General features: G+C 40.3%; 1 protein-coding gene across 1 annotated transcript in view; it reads right to left on the reverse strand.

Annotated features, from left to right (window-relative positions):
- The window catches only part of LOC126608395 (calcium-transporting ATPase 10, plasma membrane-type-like), a 29,453-nt gene extending 16,010 nt beyond the window's left edge, over positions 1-13,443 (reverse strand). The window contains exons 1-6 of the mRNA XM_050276271.1: positions 12,915-13,443; positions 11,534-11,650; positions 11,408-11,450; positions 2,456-2,565; positions 2,236-2,367; positions 2,030-2,119 (exon numbers count right to left, since the gene is read on the reverse strand). Of these exons, the coding sequence (XP_050132228.1) occupies positions 2,030-2,119; positions 2,236-2,367; positions 2,456-2,565; positions 11,408-11,450; positions 11,534-11,650; positions 12,915-13,055 (633 nt within the window). The 5' untranslated portion in view covers positions 13,056-13,443. The remainder of the gene's footprint in view (positions 1-2,029; positions 2,120-2,235; positions 2,368-2,455; positions 2,566-11,407; positions 11,451-11,533; positions 11,651-12,914) is intronic.
- Between the last annotated feature and the right edge of the window lie 3,163 nt (positions 13,444-16,606).

A 16,606-nucleotide genomic window follows, 5' to 3' on the forward strand; every position in this document is an offset into this window, starting at 1 on the left:
CTTTCTCGTATGCCCTCACATCCAATGAAGCATTCTCATCCCCACTACACTCATTTTCTGTACGTGCTTGATGCTTCACCGCCCAACATTCCGTACCATAAAGCATTGTTGGCCTTATTGCCATTCTATAAAAATTTTCCTTGAGCTTTAGTGGCATTCGACGATCGCATAACACACCCCATGCACTCTTCCACTTCATCCATCTAGCTTGTATTCTATGGTTGAGATCTCCATCCAACTCTCGATTCTTTTGCAAGATAGATCATACATAGCTAATGCGATCGCTCTTTGGTACTTCCTGATCTCCAATCCTCACCCAACTCATTTGAACCTTCGTTTACACTGAACTTGCACTCCATATACTCTGCCTTTGACCGACTTAGGCGAAGATCTTTAGATTCCAACACTTCTCTCCAAAGGTTAAGCTTCGCATTTACTCCTTTTTGAGTTTCATCTATCAACGCTATATCATCTACGAAAAGCACACATCAAGGAATATCATCTTGAATATGTCATGTTAACTCATCCATTACCAATGCAAAAAGGTAAGGACTTAAAATGAGCCTTGATGTAACCCCACAATTATGGGAAAGCTTTTGGCTTGTCCTTCATAAGTTCTTACAGCAATCCTTGCTCCATCATACATTACCTTTATAGCTAGGATATATACTACTCGTACTCCTTTCTTCCCTAAAATCCTCCAAAGAATGTCTCTTGTACCTGATCATACGTATTTTCCAATTCTACAAAGACCACGTGCAAATTCTTTTTAATATCTCTATATCTTTCCATCAATTACGAGATAGATTGCCTCCATGGTTGAGCACCCTGGCATAAACCCAAATTGATTGTCCGAGACCCATGTCTTTTGCCTCAATCTAAGCTTAATTACTCTCTCCCAGAGCTTCATGGTATGCCTTATTAACTTAATACCCCTATAGTTCATGCAATTTTGTCCGTCCTTATTCTTGTAGATAAGCACCAAAGTGCTCTTTCGCTACTCATTTGGCTACTTCTTCGTTTTCAAAATCTTATTGAAAAGGTTTGTGAGCTATGATATACCCGTCTCTCCCAAGACTTTCCACACTTCAATCGGTATATCATATGGGCCCACTGCTTTTCTATGCTTCATCTTTTTCAAAACTACAACTTCTTCATTCCTAATTCAGCAGTAGAAGGAGTAGTTTCTACACTCTTATGAGTTACTCAACTCCCCCAAAGAAGTACTTCTTTCATATCCTTCATTAAAAAGATTATGCAAATAACATCTCCATCTATCTTTGACCGCGTTCTCTATAGCAACAACCTTTCAATTCTCATCCTTGATGCACCTCACTTGGTTCAGGTCTCGTCTTCTTTTCCCTTGCTCTTGCTAGTTTATAGATATCCAACTCTCCTTCTTTGGTATCTAGTTGCTTATACATATTGTCAAAAGCCACTAGCTTTGCTTCTCTCATAGCTTTCTTCACCTCCTTCGCTATTCTATACCTTTCACAGTTTTCGTCGGTTGTATACTTGTATAAGGCTTTACAACATTCCTTCTTAGCCTTAACTTTTGTCTATACCTCCACCTTCCACCACCAACATTCCTTCTTAGCCTTAACATTTTGGGTTTGGCTTTTGTAAAAAAAAATAGAAATAAAAAATCGAACACCCACATCGTGCCTCCCCAACGCCTAGACAGAAATATAACCCACTCCCGCTGGGCAGAGGCATTTTCTTGATAGCACCGCCCAAAAAACTGCCTAGGCTGGTCTCAAACTAGTTTTTTAAAACATTGATTAAAGATAGAGGTCATTTCTCTAAATTTGGAACACCATGGCCTTTGCAATATATGCAATCAACTAGGGCGTAGTATTTAAGAAAAGATAAATCATGCTACAACAATAACTCAGACTTCAAAACAAACAGGACATTATCAGAATACGAAAGATCACCACAACTAGCAGATATTCATATGGCCACCCTAAAAGTTTCACATCCTATTGTGATGAAGGACGCAGCTATTAAGAAGCCAATGCCAGCTCACCTCTGTTTTTATACCCAGCGCTAAAGAAGCCACTGCAGCTACCATCAAAATGATCAGAGTAAGATCTTGCCAAGCTTCCCAAAGAAATCTCTATCAGACAGAAAAAGAGAAGAACCATATTATAACAGAAAAAAAATTCCTTCTTTTTTTTTTCTTATTATATCCAATGTAGAAACTTCAAAAGTTCACAACTGTAGCAAATTTACCCAGAAACTTCTTGCTTTTTTCCTAGGATATGTGTTCGACCCAAATGCATTTTTCCGTTTTAGTAAATCAGCATCATCTCCATGAATTCCCTTGTCGAGATTTGTTTTCAATAAATCCCCCAAGCCTGTGACCTGATGTAAGAAAACAACAGAACAAATATAAGCAACAGTGTTTATGCACCAACTTCAGATCATGAAAGAGGTTATGTGGTGGACTTGCCCCCCCATATTGTTGAAGAGCAGCAAAATTATGATCCCTCGTCACTGGAACTAGTTCCTCTTGTCCAATGGGAAAATCGCCAGTAGGACTTGGTTTCGACACTACAATCCCTGACAATAAGAAGCAACAAGTTGACTATAGAACTATCGCAAAGAACATTTTACACAACAGGATTTATGCATCATGATGGTGGAGCGAATGAGATAAATGTCTAAAACACAATCCTTAAAAAATGAAACAAGAAACCTAAGAGTGTTTAGTCTAATGGTCAGGCCCTTGGTTTGTTACCAAGAGGTCTGGGGTTCGACACCTCTCAAGGCACCCACCTAGCAATTGCTAGAGTTTCTTGCCTACCAAATGTTGTGGGGTCAGGCGGGTGGCCTAGTGAGTAGTCGGGTCAAAGACCCGGAGACACTAGATTCCAAAAAAAAAAAAAAAAAAATGAAACAAGAAAGCAACCTCACAAATCCAACAACAATTTAAATAACAATGATCCAGAAATGAACAGATTATGACAAACAAATTGCCATGCCGTCTTAGGAACGAAAAATGAATGTTTACAATTGGAACATATGCACAATATAGGAAATCAAACATCTGCTTGTTACCAGGTATTCTACAAGAAGAGCTAGGCAAGACTACACACACTTGCTCAGAACCGAACAATGGCATGCTCGAGAACAACAACAACAACAACAACAAAGCCTTTTCCCACTAAGTGGGGTCGGCTATATGAATCCTAGAACGCCATTGCGCTCGGTTTTGTGTCATGTCCTCCGTTAGATCCAAGTACTCTAAGCCTTTTCTTAGAGTCTCTTCCAAAGTTTTCCTAGGTCTTCCTCTACCCCTTCGGCCCTGAACCTCTGTCCCGTAGTCACATCTTCGAACCGGAGCGTCAATCGGCCTTCTTTGCACATGTCCAAATCACCGGAACCGATTTTCTCTCATCTTTCCTTCAATTTCGGCTACTCCTACTTTACCTCGGATATCCTCTTTCTCAATCTTATCCTTTCTCGTGTGCCCACACATCCCACGGAGCATCCTCATCTCCGCTACACCCATTTTGTGTACGTGTTGATGTTTCACCGCCCAACATTCTGTGCCATACAACATCGCTGGCCTTATTGCCGTCCTATAAAATTTTCCCTTGAGCTTCATTGGCCTACGACAGTCACACAACACGCCGGATGCACTCTTACACTTCATCCATCCAGCTCGTATTCTATAGTTGAGATCTCCATCTAATTCTCCGTTCTCTTGCAAGATAGATCCTAGGTAGCGAAAACGGTCGCTTTTTGTGATCTTCGCTAGATTGCTCCGGTCATTAGTGTGGATAAGTATATAAATGGATAGTGATAGGAAAGCAAACACAAGATGTACGTGGTTCACCCAGATTGGCTACGTCCACGGAATAGAAAAGTTCTCATTAATTGTGAAGGGTTTACACAAGTACATAGGTTTAAGCTCTCCTTTAGTGAGTACAAGTGAATGATTTAGTACAAATGACATTAGAGTACAAATGACATTAGGAAATATTGTGGGAGAATGATCTCGTAATCACGAAACTTCTAAGTATCGGAGTGTGGTATCATCTTGACTTGCCTTATCTGTCTCATAGGTAGATGTGGCAGCTTCTCTGGAAGTACTCTTCCTCCATCCAGGGGTGGTATCTTTAACTGGTGGAGATGCACAAGGTAATGTATCAATTTCACTTGAAGCTTACTTGTAGTTTCAGGCTTGGTCAAGCGCGATACAAACCATGTAGTAGGAGTCCCCCAAGTTGCCGAGCTAGGGGATCTGCTGAAAGAGGTGACAGACAAGGTAAGCAATCAGAGCTCCGGCTGATTGTTCACCTTCTCCCCATCTTGCAGCAGCATGAAGGATAAAGAGAAGAAAAATGAGAAGAGATGATATGGGATACTTTTGCTTTTGAAGAAGTAACTTTCCACAGGCTTATTCTTGAACTGAGCTGGAGGGTTTTCTGGTTTCCTCCAGAGTATAAGGCCGACTGAAGAATTTGAGGGTCAAAACAAGTCCATCAAATCTAGAGTACGTTCGACCCTGCTGATATGGGATACTTTTGCTTTTGACAGAGTAATGGATGTATAGGCACGTGTGCTGTTACGCTTGTCTCCACATGCTTCCTTGTATCCTTCGCACTTGCCCTATCTGTTCCTCAAGCAGATGCGGTATCTTCCCTGGAAACATAAGATGTTGAAGATGAGTACTCGAGAGCAATGCCAGGTAAGTAATCAGGTAAGGGGTTCCAGGCAGTCAGTTCCTGGTTGGGAGCTTGATTTCAAGTGCTGACTGATTGCTCTCTTTCTCCTTGTCTTGCAGGTAAAAACAAGGCCAAAGGAAAAGACAGGGAAAAAGCATGATATGGGATACTCTTGCTTTTAACCCTGATGATATGAGATATTCTTGCTCTAGTATAGCTTGTTTGCAGAGGTATTATCGGGGGGAAAGAAAGCTGAATATTTCGAAAGGCTTCGTTGGGAGTGCCCTCTCAGATATGAGGAAGGGTTAAGCATTTTTGCAGGTCTGCCTGTCCGTTGGGGATGGAGGTCGACATATATAGGAGTCTACCTAACAACAAGTAGTAATGCTATTCCTTTACACTGCTTGGTCATAGCACGGTAGTAGGAGCTGCCAGCTTCACATGTTTTAACTCTGTCAGAGCACTTTGAAAAAGTGGTATGTGGTATCTGGCTCTCGAGATTCGGAGAACGATGCTTCTTCGATTTTTGAGAAAGCAATCATGCTGGGGGTCTGGCTCTCGAGATTCGGGGAGCAGTGTCTCTTCGATTTTTGAGAAAGTAATCATGTTGGGAGTCTGGCTCTCGAGATTCGGAGGGCGGTGCCTCTTCGATTTTTTTTTTAGTAAGCAATCTTGTTGGGAGTGTTTTCTCGGATGTGAGTAAAGGTTGGGCATGTTTGCTAGTCTACCTTGCCACGAGGCACAGAAGTTGACACACAGGGACTTTCCAATTATCCAGCAGTGGTACTGTTCCTTTACCCTTGTGGGTAATAATATGGTAGCTAGACCTTCAAAATTTATGTGTCTAAACTTTGTTAGTGCTGTTTCTTTGCTATTCTTTTACCTTTCTTGGTCAGAGCGATGTAGTGGGAGCTGCAAGCTTCACATGCTCAACTTTGGCAGAGACTTTGGCAAAGTTATCTGTGGTACCCATGAGCTATTGTTGCGTGTGGGAAGTGGGTGATTGAACAGTAAGATTCATGTGCTTTCGACTTCACCAGAAGTCTTCGACAGAATGCCCATAATTTCCGCAAAGCTGAGTGTGCGTGTGACAGGTGCTGACAAGGCTAGAAAAGTAGGTGCCTCTTCGATTTCTGAGATCGGCCCTCGTGATCTCTGAGCAGCCCAGCTTTTGAGAAAGCGAGCGCCTCTTCGATTGATTCGGAGAACGATGCCTCTTCGATTTTTGAGAAAGCAATCATGCTGGGGGTCTGGCTCTCGAGATTCGGGGAGCAGTGTCTCTTCGATTTTTGAGAAAGTAATCATGTTGGGAGTCTGGCTCTCGAGATTCGGAGGGCGGTGCCTCTTCGATTTTGGAGCAAGCAATCTTGTTGGAAGTGTTTTCTCGAATGTGAGTAAAGGTTGGGCATGTTTGCTAGTCTACCTTGCCACGAAGCACAGAGGTTGACACACAGGGACTTTCCAATTATCCAGCAATGGTACTGTTCCTTTACCCTCTCTTCGATTTTTGAGAAAGTAGTCATGTTGGGAGTCTGGCTCTCGAGATTCGGAGAACGGTGCCTCTTCGATTTTGGAGCAAGCAATCTTATTGGGAGTGTTTTCTCGAATGTGAGTAAAGGTTGGGCATGTTTGCTAGTCTACCTTGCCACGAGGCACAGAGGTTGACACACAGGGACTTTCCAATTATCCAGCAGTGGTACTGTTCCTTTACCCTTGTGGGTAATAATATGGTAGCTAGACCTTCAAAATTTATGGGTCTAAACTTTGTTAGTGCTGTTTCTTTGCTATTCTTTTACCCTTCTTGGTCAGAGCGATGTAGTGGGAGCTGCAAGCTTCACGTGCTCAACTTTGGCAGAGAACTTTGGCAAAGTTATCTGTGGTACCCATGAGCTATTATTGCGTGTGGGAAGTGGGTGATTGGACAGTAAGATTCATGTGTTTTCTACTTCCCCAGAAGTCTTCGACAGAATACCCATAATTTCCGCAAAGCTGAGTGTGCGTGTGACAGGTGCTGACAAGGCTGGAAAAGTAGGTGCCTCTTCGATTTCTGAGATCGGCCCTCGTGGTCTCTGAGGAGCCCAGCTTTTGAGAAAGCGAGCGCCTCTTCGATTTCTGAGATCGGCTTTCATGGTCTTTGAGCAGCCCAACTTTTGAGAAAGCAAACACCTCTTCGATTTATGAGATCACCCTCGTGGTCTCTAAGCAGCCCAGCTTTTGAGAAAGCAAACGCCTCTTCGATTTCTGAGCAGGCGCCTCTTCGATGTCTGAAGCTCCGTCGAGTGCAGCTTTTTATAGGGGCTGGCATTAAGTTCCAAAGCACACTTGAATCTCCACCAGTAGAAGCTCCATTCTTGCACTTCTAAGATCTTGATTTGTCCGACTTCTTCTCTCTTCAACACCTTTGAAAATGTCTGGCCCCTCCGACCGTCGTTTTGACTTGAACCTTGTTGAAGAGGCAGCCCCGCCTTCTCCAGACAACATATGGCGCCCATCCTTCGTCTCCCCTACTGGTCCTCTTACCGTTGGGGATTCCGTGATGAAGAATGATATGACCGCTGCGGTGGTGGCCAGGAACCTTCTCACTCCCAAAGATAACAGACTACTTTCCAAACGGTCTGATGAGTTAGCTGTTAAGGATTCGCTGGCTCTCAGTGTTCAGTGTGCAGGTTCTGTGTCTAATATGGCCCAACGCCTATTTGCTCGAACCCGCCAAGTTGAATCATTGGCGGCCGAAGTGATGAGTCTCAAACAGGAGATTAGAGGGCTCAAGCATGAGAATAAACAGTTGCACCGGCTCGCACATGACTATGCTACAAACATCAAGAGGAAGCTTGACCAGATGAAGGAAACTGATGGTCAGGATTTACTTGATCATCAGAGATTTGTGGGTTTGTTCCAAAGGCATTTATTGCCTTCGTCTTCTGGGGCTGTACCGGGTAATGAAGCTCCAAATGATCAACCTCTGATGCCTCCTCCTTCTAGGGTTCTGTCCAGTACTGAGGCTCCGAATGATCCCCCTTCGATGCCTTCTCTTTCTGGGGCTCTACCGACTGCTGAGACTTCTCCTAAGCAACCTTTGTGAAGGCTCCATCTTGTTTGTTTATTTTGACTCATGTGTATGTACATATTTGTAGCTTATCGGGGATATCAATAAATAAGTTTTCCTTCATTTCAACGTATTGTGTTAAATACACCAAAGCCTTCTTCGCTAAGTTCTTTGAATTTCTTTTGTTGAAGCTTGTATGTTGAAGCTTTCTGAGTGGAGCATGTAGGTTGGGGTAGTGTTCCCTTAATTTTCCGAGTGAGGAAAACTTCTCGGTTGGAGACTTGGAAAATCCAAGTCACTGAGTAGGATCGGCTATATGAATCTTAGAACGTCATTGTGCTCGGTCCTGTGTCATGTCCTTCGTTAGATCCAAGTACTCTAAGTCTTTTCTTAGAGTCTCTTCCAAAGTTTTCCTAGGTCTTCCTCTACCCCTTCGGCTCTGAACCTCTGTCCCATAGTCGCATCTTCTAATCGGAGCGTCAGTAGGCCTTCTTTGCACATGTCCAAACCACCGTAACCGATTTTCTCTCTTTCCTTCAATTTCGGCTACTCCTACTTTACCCCGGATATCCTCATTCCTAATCTTATCCTTTCTCGTGTGCCCACACATCCAACGAAGCATCCTCATCTCCGCTACACCCATTTTGTGTACGTGTTGATGCTTCACCGCCCAACATTCTGTGCCATACAGCATCGCCGGCCTTATTGCCGTCCTATAAAATTTTCCCTTGAGCTTCAGTGGCATACGGCGGTCACACAACACACCAGATGCACTCTTCCACTTCATCCATCCAGCTTGTATTCTATGGTTGAGATCTCCATCTAATTCTCTGTTCTTTTGCAAGATAGATCCTAGGTAACGAAAACGGTCGCTCTTTGGTATTTCTTGATCTCCGATCCTCACCCCTAACTCGTTTTGGCCTCCATTTGCACTAAACTTGCACTCCATACATTCTGTCTTTGATCGGCTTAGGCGAAGACCTTTAGATTCCAACACTTCTCTCCAAAGGTTAAGCTTTGCATTTACCCCTTCCTGAGTTTCATCTATCAACACTATATCGTCTGCGAAAAGCATACACCAAGGAATATCATCTTGAATATGTCCTGTTAACTCATCCATTACCAACGCAAAAAGATAAGGACTTAAGGATGAGCCTTGATGTAATCCTACAGTTATGGGAAATCTTTCGGTTTGTCCTTCATGAGTTCTTACGGCAGTCCTTGCTCCTTCATACATATCCTTTATAGCTTGGATATATGCTACTCGTACTCCTTTCTTCTCTAAAATCCTCCAAAGAATGTCTCTTGGGACCCTATCATACGCTTTTTCCAAATCTATAAAGACCATGTGTAAATCCTTTTTCCCATCTCTATATCTTTCCATCAATCTTCGTAAGAGATAGATTGCCTCCATGGTTGAACGCCCTGGCATGAACCCGAATTGGTTGTCCGAAACCCGTGTCTCTTGCCTCAATCTATGCTCAATGACTCTCTCCCAGAGCTTCATTGTATGACTCATTAACTTAATACCCCTATAGTTCATGCAATTTTGTACGTCGCCCTTATTCTTGTAGATAGGCACCAAAGTGCTCGTTCGCCACTCATTTGGCATCTTCTTCGTTTTCAAAATCCTATTGAAAAGGTCAGTGAGCCATGTTATACCTGTCTCTCCCAAAACTTTCCACACTTCGATTGGTATATCGTCTGGGCCTATTGCTTTTCTATGCTTCATCTTCTTCAAAGCTACAACCACTTCTTCCTTCCGGATTCGACGATAAAAAGAGTAGTTTCTACACTCTTCTGAGTTACTCAACTCCCCTAAAGAAGCACTCCTTTCATGTCCTTCATTGAAAAGATTATGAAAATAACCTCTCCATCTGTCTTTAACCGCGTTCTCTGTAGCAAGAACCTTTCCATCCTCATCCTTGATGCACCTCACTTGGTTTAGTTCCCTTGTCTTCTTTTCCCTTGCTCTAGCTAGTTTATAGATATCCAACTCTCCTTCTTTGGTATCTAGTCGTTTATACATATCGTCGTAAGCCGCTAACTTAGCTTCTCTGACAGCTTTCTTCGCCTCTTGCTTCGCTTTTCTATACCTTTCACCATTTTCATCGGTCCTCTCCTTGTATAAGGCTTTACAACATTCCTTCTTAGCCTTCACCTTTGTTTGTACCTCCTCATTCCACCACCAAGATTCCTTTTGGTGTGGGGCAAAACCCTTGGACTCTCCTAATACCTCTTTTGCTACTTTTCGGATACAACTAGCCATGGAATCCCACATTTGGCTAGCTTCCCCCTCTCTATCCCATACACATTGGGAGATTACCTTCTCTTTGAAAATGGCTTGTTTTTCTTCTTTTAGATTCCACCATCTAGTCCTTGGGCACTTCCAAGTCTTGTTCTTTTGTCTCACTCTTTTGATATGTACATCCATCACCAACAAGCGATGTTGATTAGCCACGCTCTCTTGGTATAACTTTGCAATCCTTACAAGTTATATGATCCCCTTTCCTCATTAGAAGAAAATCTATTTGTGTTTTTGACGACCCACTCTTGTAGGTGATCACATGTTCTTCTCTCTTCTTAAAGAAGGTGTTGGCTAAGAAGAGATCATATGCCATTGCAAAATCCAAGATAGCTTCCCCATCCTCGTTTCTCTCCCCAAAACCATGGCCACCATGAAAACCTCCATAGTTGCCTGTCTCCCTGCCCACGTGTCCATTTAAATCTCCTCCTATAAATAACTTCTCCGTCTGAGCAATTCCTTGCACCAAGTCTCCAAGGTCTTCCCAAAATTTCTCCTTCGAACTCGTATCCAACCCTACTTGAGGTGCGTACGCACTAATCACATTGATAAGTTCTTGTCCTATTACAATCTTGATTGCCATGATTCTATCTCCTACCCTCTTGACATCTACAACATCTTGTGTCAAGGTCTTGTCCACGATGATGCCAACACCGTTTCTCGTTCTATTTGTGCCCGAATACCAAAGTTTAAACCCTGAGTTTTCTAGATCCTTTGTCTTACTACCAACCCACTTAGTTTCTTGTAGGCACATAATATTTATCCTTCTCCTCACCATAACTTCCACTACTTCCATAGATTTTCCCGTTAAGGTTCCTATATTCCACGTTCCTAAACGCATTTTGCTCTCTTGAACTCTACCCTTCTGTCCTAGCTTCTTCACCCTCCCCCGTCTAATAGGATCAAAGTACTTCTTTTGTGTGTCCCGTGTAAAGTTGATAGGAGCATATGCTCTCAAACAACTTTGAGTGGAGTCGTTCGAAAAGAAGTTTCTACGGCCCCCTTGCTCATTTAACACTGCATCCGGGTGCCGATGGAGATACAGCGACCCTTGCTCACTTATCACTGTGCTCGGGCCACACAGCGAGCCACTTACGGGTGACGCCCTAGCTTTAGCCCGATTTTATTCTGGATTCATTTTCATAAGGATTCGACGTGATCATGGAGTGCCGGCTGTCGACTACCTGATGCCCTCCCCCTCCTCCTTTATCCGGGCTTGGGACCGGTGAGATAATTTTTCGAAATAAATACTCTTCTACTAGTATCATACCACTGTTGGATCTAAATAATTGAATCATGGGGCAATATCAAATTAATGCTACATGTTTTTTCACACAGATAATATAGAATTAATGGAAATTAAAATAATAAAAAAAGTACCATTCACTTGTTGATCTGCAGCTTCCTTGAAAAGATATGCAGCCTATTTTAAAAATAAAGAAAAATCATATGTTAGGATACTAGGACATGAGTGATATATGACACGTTTATTTTGAAGTGAATTACTCGTATGGCTTGTGCATGTGCTCTAATCTTCCTTAGTGTATGCTGCTTTTCTTCTTCCTTTTTCAAGTCTAAGGTGTACCGGAATCGACGAGAAGCATTCAGCACAAGTGCTGCTTGCTACAACAAAACAAAAAAAATAGTTTAGCCAAAAGCCTCGACAAAAAGATCAGATCAAATCAAATAAAACAAATGACTTCTGCTAAAAATGTAAACTAAGCACCCAAACGAAATTTCCAATTTTTAGTTTAAAAGTACATGGAAACCAGGTATTTCATGGACTCTCACCAAGCCTGACCTGGTGGCATCTAGGGTATAATTCCCTTGAAAGATGGGCATTTTGTGTTTTATTATCATATCCAAAATAGTAATTTCCTTTGGCAATGTGTTGCTATTAACCAAACCATTAAATTGAGAAGATTGAAACGTGAACAAATACGTATATAACTCCCATCAATCATATGTGGGGAAGTCAAGAGTCGCTCATCACAACTCCCCACGGTTAAATACATAAACAAATATACAAAGAGAACCTCAAAAATCATAATTTCATTTGGTAACACTCCTATACAAAAGATACTCGTAGAACTTTCCGATTTTATTTCAATTGTATATCCATTACTTTATTGGTTAAATTTATAATTCTAGCCATACTAAACCTAAAACCGTTCGAAAAGTCCTTTTCCCCTCTCCCTAAAAATGAGACTAATCTTTTCCACATAGAGGGAGCAACTACACTATTAATAGAAATTTACCATTAGTACTGAAAACCAACATTAGAATCCAAAACCTAAACCGCAGAGGAAGATACATACACAAACAGATATAGGGTAAACTACCAATTTAGTACCTGAATTATCAACTGATTGAAAATTAGGTCCCTAAATTATTTTTTAAAAAAATCAGTGCTTGAATTATAAAAATTTGCCAATTACATCCCTAATATTAGATTCGAAACTACTATATTCAATTTTCCGTCAATTTAAGTTATGTTGCTTGCATGTATGGAGTTAACTTTGGCAGGTAAATTAGACGTTAAATTAGCAACCTATATGAAATGTTAAGGGCTTATAGGCGAGAAAATGACAGTATTACATTCTAAAGTGTGTCAAGTGATTTAAGTTCACCAAAAATTGGATAAAATAGCTTTGATTATTATACTAAGGAAGAAATTAGCAATTTTTAATGAATTTAGGAACTTTTTTACCAAAAAAATAATTCAAGGACAAAATCGGCAATTCACCCTAGAACATATGAACCAAAAATACACCTCCAAAACAACATCAACATATACAGAGATGAAGAACAAGTAGCAAATAAATAAATAAAATATATACAAATTAACTGTAAAACTGCAAAATGTGACATAAATTGGAAAGCATACCCTCCAGCGCTTGAGGCGATCGACCGAAGCATCCTTAGTTCTGGCAATGTAAAAAGGACTGGACGAGGACTCGCCGTCCAAGTCACCGGAGCGGCTTCCGCTGGCCTCCAAATCCGAACGTGAGCCTCTCGATTGATTCATCGTTAAAAACCTGTCGCAGGAGAGATGGCGCTGTTAGTTGCACCCAACCACTCGAAAACCTTCTCACACTCCCAAATTCTCACTCTCCGAACCAAATTTCAGCCCCGAATCTCTAATTTCACTTCAAATTTTCGCAAACTCGAACGCTCGTCACTGATTTTCCTACTGTCTAACCCATAGTAAAAACTAGTGCAACTTCCGGCCCCGAACCTCCCTCCGCTCCGCCGCACTTTCTCGCTCTCGAAAACGCTCCGGCTCTCCACTTTCTCTAAACCTTGGAAGAAACGTTGGGGATCCAAAACCAAAACCGGAAAGGTTTGACTACTATGTGTAGCTTGATAGTGCGTTCACTTTTTCAGTCGAGACTCCACGGGAAACTTCCTACTACCTTCTCAAAAGACTAGTGAAGGCACCGTACGAATAGGATGGATACTTTGGACAAGGCCAAAAAGGTAATTTCAAAATATTCCCCCGGGAATCTTCCTAGATTGTACGCTTCTCGTATAGAAAATTACAGCAATGTCCCTATACTTTAGCCAAATTAGAGCTTCGGCTAAATTAAAAATTCGTGAGTATTGATCCTGAATTTGTTATAATGTGGAGTAATGATCTTTTTACTAACTCCGTTATAACTTTCTCTAGAATAAAGGGTTTAAAGGGGCAAAAGATGGATGGAAGTTTTAAAAGAGTTAGTCAAAATGACCATTGTTTTACATCATTACAAATTCATAGACTAATATTCATGAATTTTTAGTTCTGAGACTAAAATTGTGATTGAGTTAAAATTGAGAAATCATTACTTCAATTATCTCTTGATCGAATATATGTGTTGATATTCCTTTTTTTTTAACCAATATATGTGTCAATATTCTAATTTTTGAAGATTTGTCTTGAGCTTCTAGTTCATCTTATTCCTTCTCACAAAAATCCAAAAAATTGGAATCAAAATAAAACCAATTTAAAAATTCAAACAAAAACAATTGCTTCAACAATAATTAGACTTGGCATAACACGTATAAGATGTATGAATAATTTAGAATATCGCGTTATTAGAAGAAAATTTTATATTCATAACAAGAGTGGAGATTAAAATAAAAACAAATAAAAAAACTAGTATACCTTGTAATTGGTGGTAAAAGGAAAGCAATATGAGTCTTACCTGCACCAATCAAGCCGTTAAATGAGTTTAACTTTGAACAAAGAACAGAGTTTTTAGTTGAAAATAAAAACGGTTGATACATAAAAGACAAGTGTCCAAGTCAATTATCTTCCTGTTAAATACCCATTTTGATCAATGAGAGTTTAAAAATAAGGAAAATTATATTCACACATCCTAAATTACTTCTCACACACCGTTTTATTTTTTTAATATTTTTTTATCAAAGGGTAGTGGTGCGTAGAAAATATTAAAAGATTAAAAAAAATTTGAGAGAAGTAATTTAAAATGTATAAATATAATCTCTATACAAACAAATAGACAGATAAGAAACGAGACACGTGAGAACTTTATTCGTGTCAAAAATCTGCTTTGACCATCGGAGGGTATTATGGAAAAAAGGTTAGAAGTGGAAATTGGTTCGTACAATAAATTGTATTTACAGTGTTAATTACTATAGGGGTATTTCTTGTAGCCCTACGCGGCAAGTAACCGAATGAGGGGAGTACAGAGAGTGTTTTGCGGCTTTGATGAAGAAACGCGTTATTAGTGAATGACGTGCCTTTCCGCGTGGTGGCGGTGGGTGGAAGATGAGGACCTCTCACATGCTATTCGTCTCTAGGTATTATACGTCAATTTTAGTTAGGCAGTATTTGTATTTAATTTTAAAAAAATTAAAATAATATTTAATATAATGAACGGATAGGATATAAGGATTCTTAAAATCATCACAAGAGGATTCGGATGAGGAGAAATTTTTTATTGTAACAGGAACATAAGTGGTATACCATGTGTTTTTATATAAGTGGTAAGAAATTTTATTTTTTAAGTTATAATTTTTTTAGCACACATATTTTACTATTTGTATAATAATAGTAGTTTATCACATCATATGCCGATCACACTAAAAATCTCTCATTTGCATAGTGGTTTAATGCTGGATATGAACGTGAGTGCCTTTTATTGTTCCTTTAGTTTGCTTTTCTGACTTTTTTTTTCCGTGGGATACTAAATTAGTTAATTTCCTTATTAGGGAGTAAATTAATTGGCGTGATGTTTCTTGGAAGAAAAGAATCGAATCATGTAGTGGGAATTTGATTTGATGTTTGTTTGGAAGCAAGGAAAGAATCAAACGGTGATGATAAAGTTTTGCCTAAAAAATCTACTACTTTCAAAAAAGAAATTTAATAATCAAAATATGAAAATATTTGAGATAGTTATACTATTGCTCAGCAATTTATCTTTTGCGCAAGAGCACTCAATCAATGTTGTTACACACTCATTTAAGGATGGTTGCTTCTAAGCAAATTTCCTGGCTATCTCTACACTCCACCTCCTTGATCATTGAGCGGTTATGTAGTCAGCTTAGCTGGTGATTTGGATTGTTTCTCTCGATGATGAAGGTTATCATCCTACCATCTTACTGACCGACCTTGACTCTTGTTATTTTGAGGTTATATCTAGTATTGAAAGTTTACTTCAATTTAATACCGCTCTCGTGGCCGTGCTTTGGCCCTAGTTGTTCAGTCACGCGTGTACTACTACATTCACTAGGCTATCATTTCCATGGAGAAAATAGATTGAGTGACTCTCTTAACATGTGGAAACAAAAACCTAGTTTGGGAATTAGCTTTAAAATGCTGAATTAGCTAGGCGAGAAAATAATGAAGTGAGAACAAAGGTATAGAAACTAGGGCAATTATGGAAAGGTTGTTGAGTCGGCCCTGAAGACACTGCTGGAGCATCACCATTCATGATTTGGTCACACCTGGATTATATATATTTGATGTCGATCGATGCCGTGTGGTGGTACTACAGATTAAGATTGTTGACGGGTGGAAAGTTAGAGCAGACTGTCCAAAGTTTCGAGTGTAAGGCATTAATTGGGAAAACTGCGAGGCAACATATGGGCGTGACTTGTGGCAGTTTGGAACTAGAATTTGTTGTATGTTGGAATAAGGGAGTACGGGCAAGAGAAAGCCTGAGAGAGTTGAATAGATAAAGAGAGAAAGATAAAGAAAGAAGAAAACATCATCCTTCGATACACAACTACTTTTTTTTTTTTCTTTTTTTTTTTTGGGGAATTGATACACAACTACTTTGGTCGAGAATAAAATAATGCAGTGACTAGAAATTATGGGTCGGCATATAAATCCAAATTCATGTAAGGATGGAGTAGAAATTATTATAAAAACATTTTTTAGGGTGGAAGTTAAACTAAGGTATAAAACTCCAACAGTGAGGAGATAAAATTTCGAGAGCTGGAAAAGTTTGGTCACAATATTTTGGAGCCCAGACAAGAAAGTGGCATTTTAAATATGTACGAAAAAAAAATAAACAGGAAGAAACAAAACAAGATGATGACTTAAGGCAATAACTCTCCCTCCTCCCATTT

Source organism: Malus sylvestris, chromosome 16, assembly GCF_916048215.2.
Source record: "Malus sylvestris chromosome 16, drMalSylv7.2, whole genome shotgun sequence".
In the NCBI taxonomy this organism is placed as follows: domain Eukaryota; kingdom Viridiplantae; phylum Streptophyta; class Magnoliopsida; order Rosales; family Rosaceae; genus Malus; species Malus sylvestris.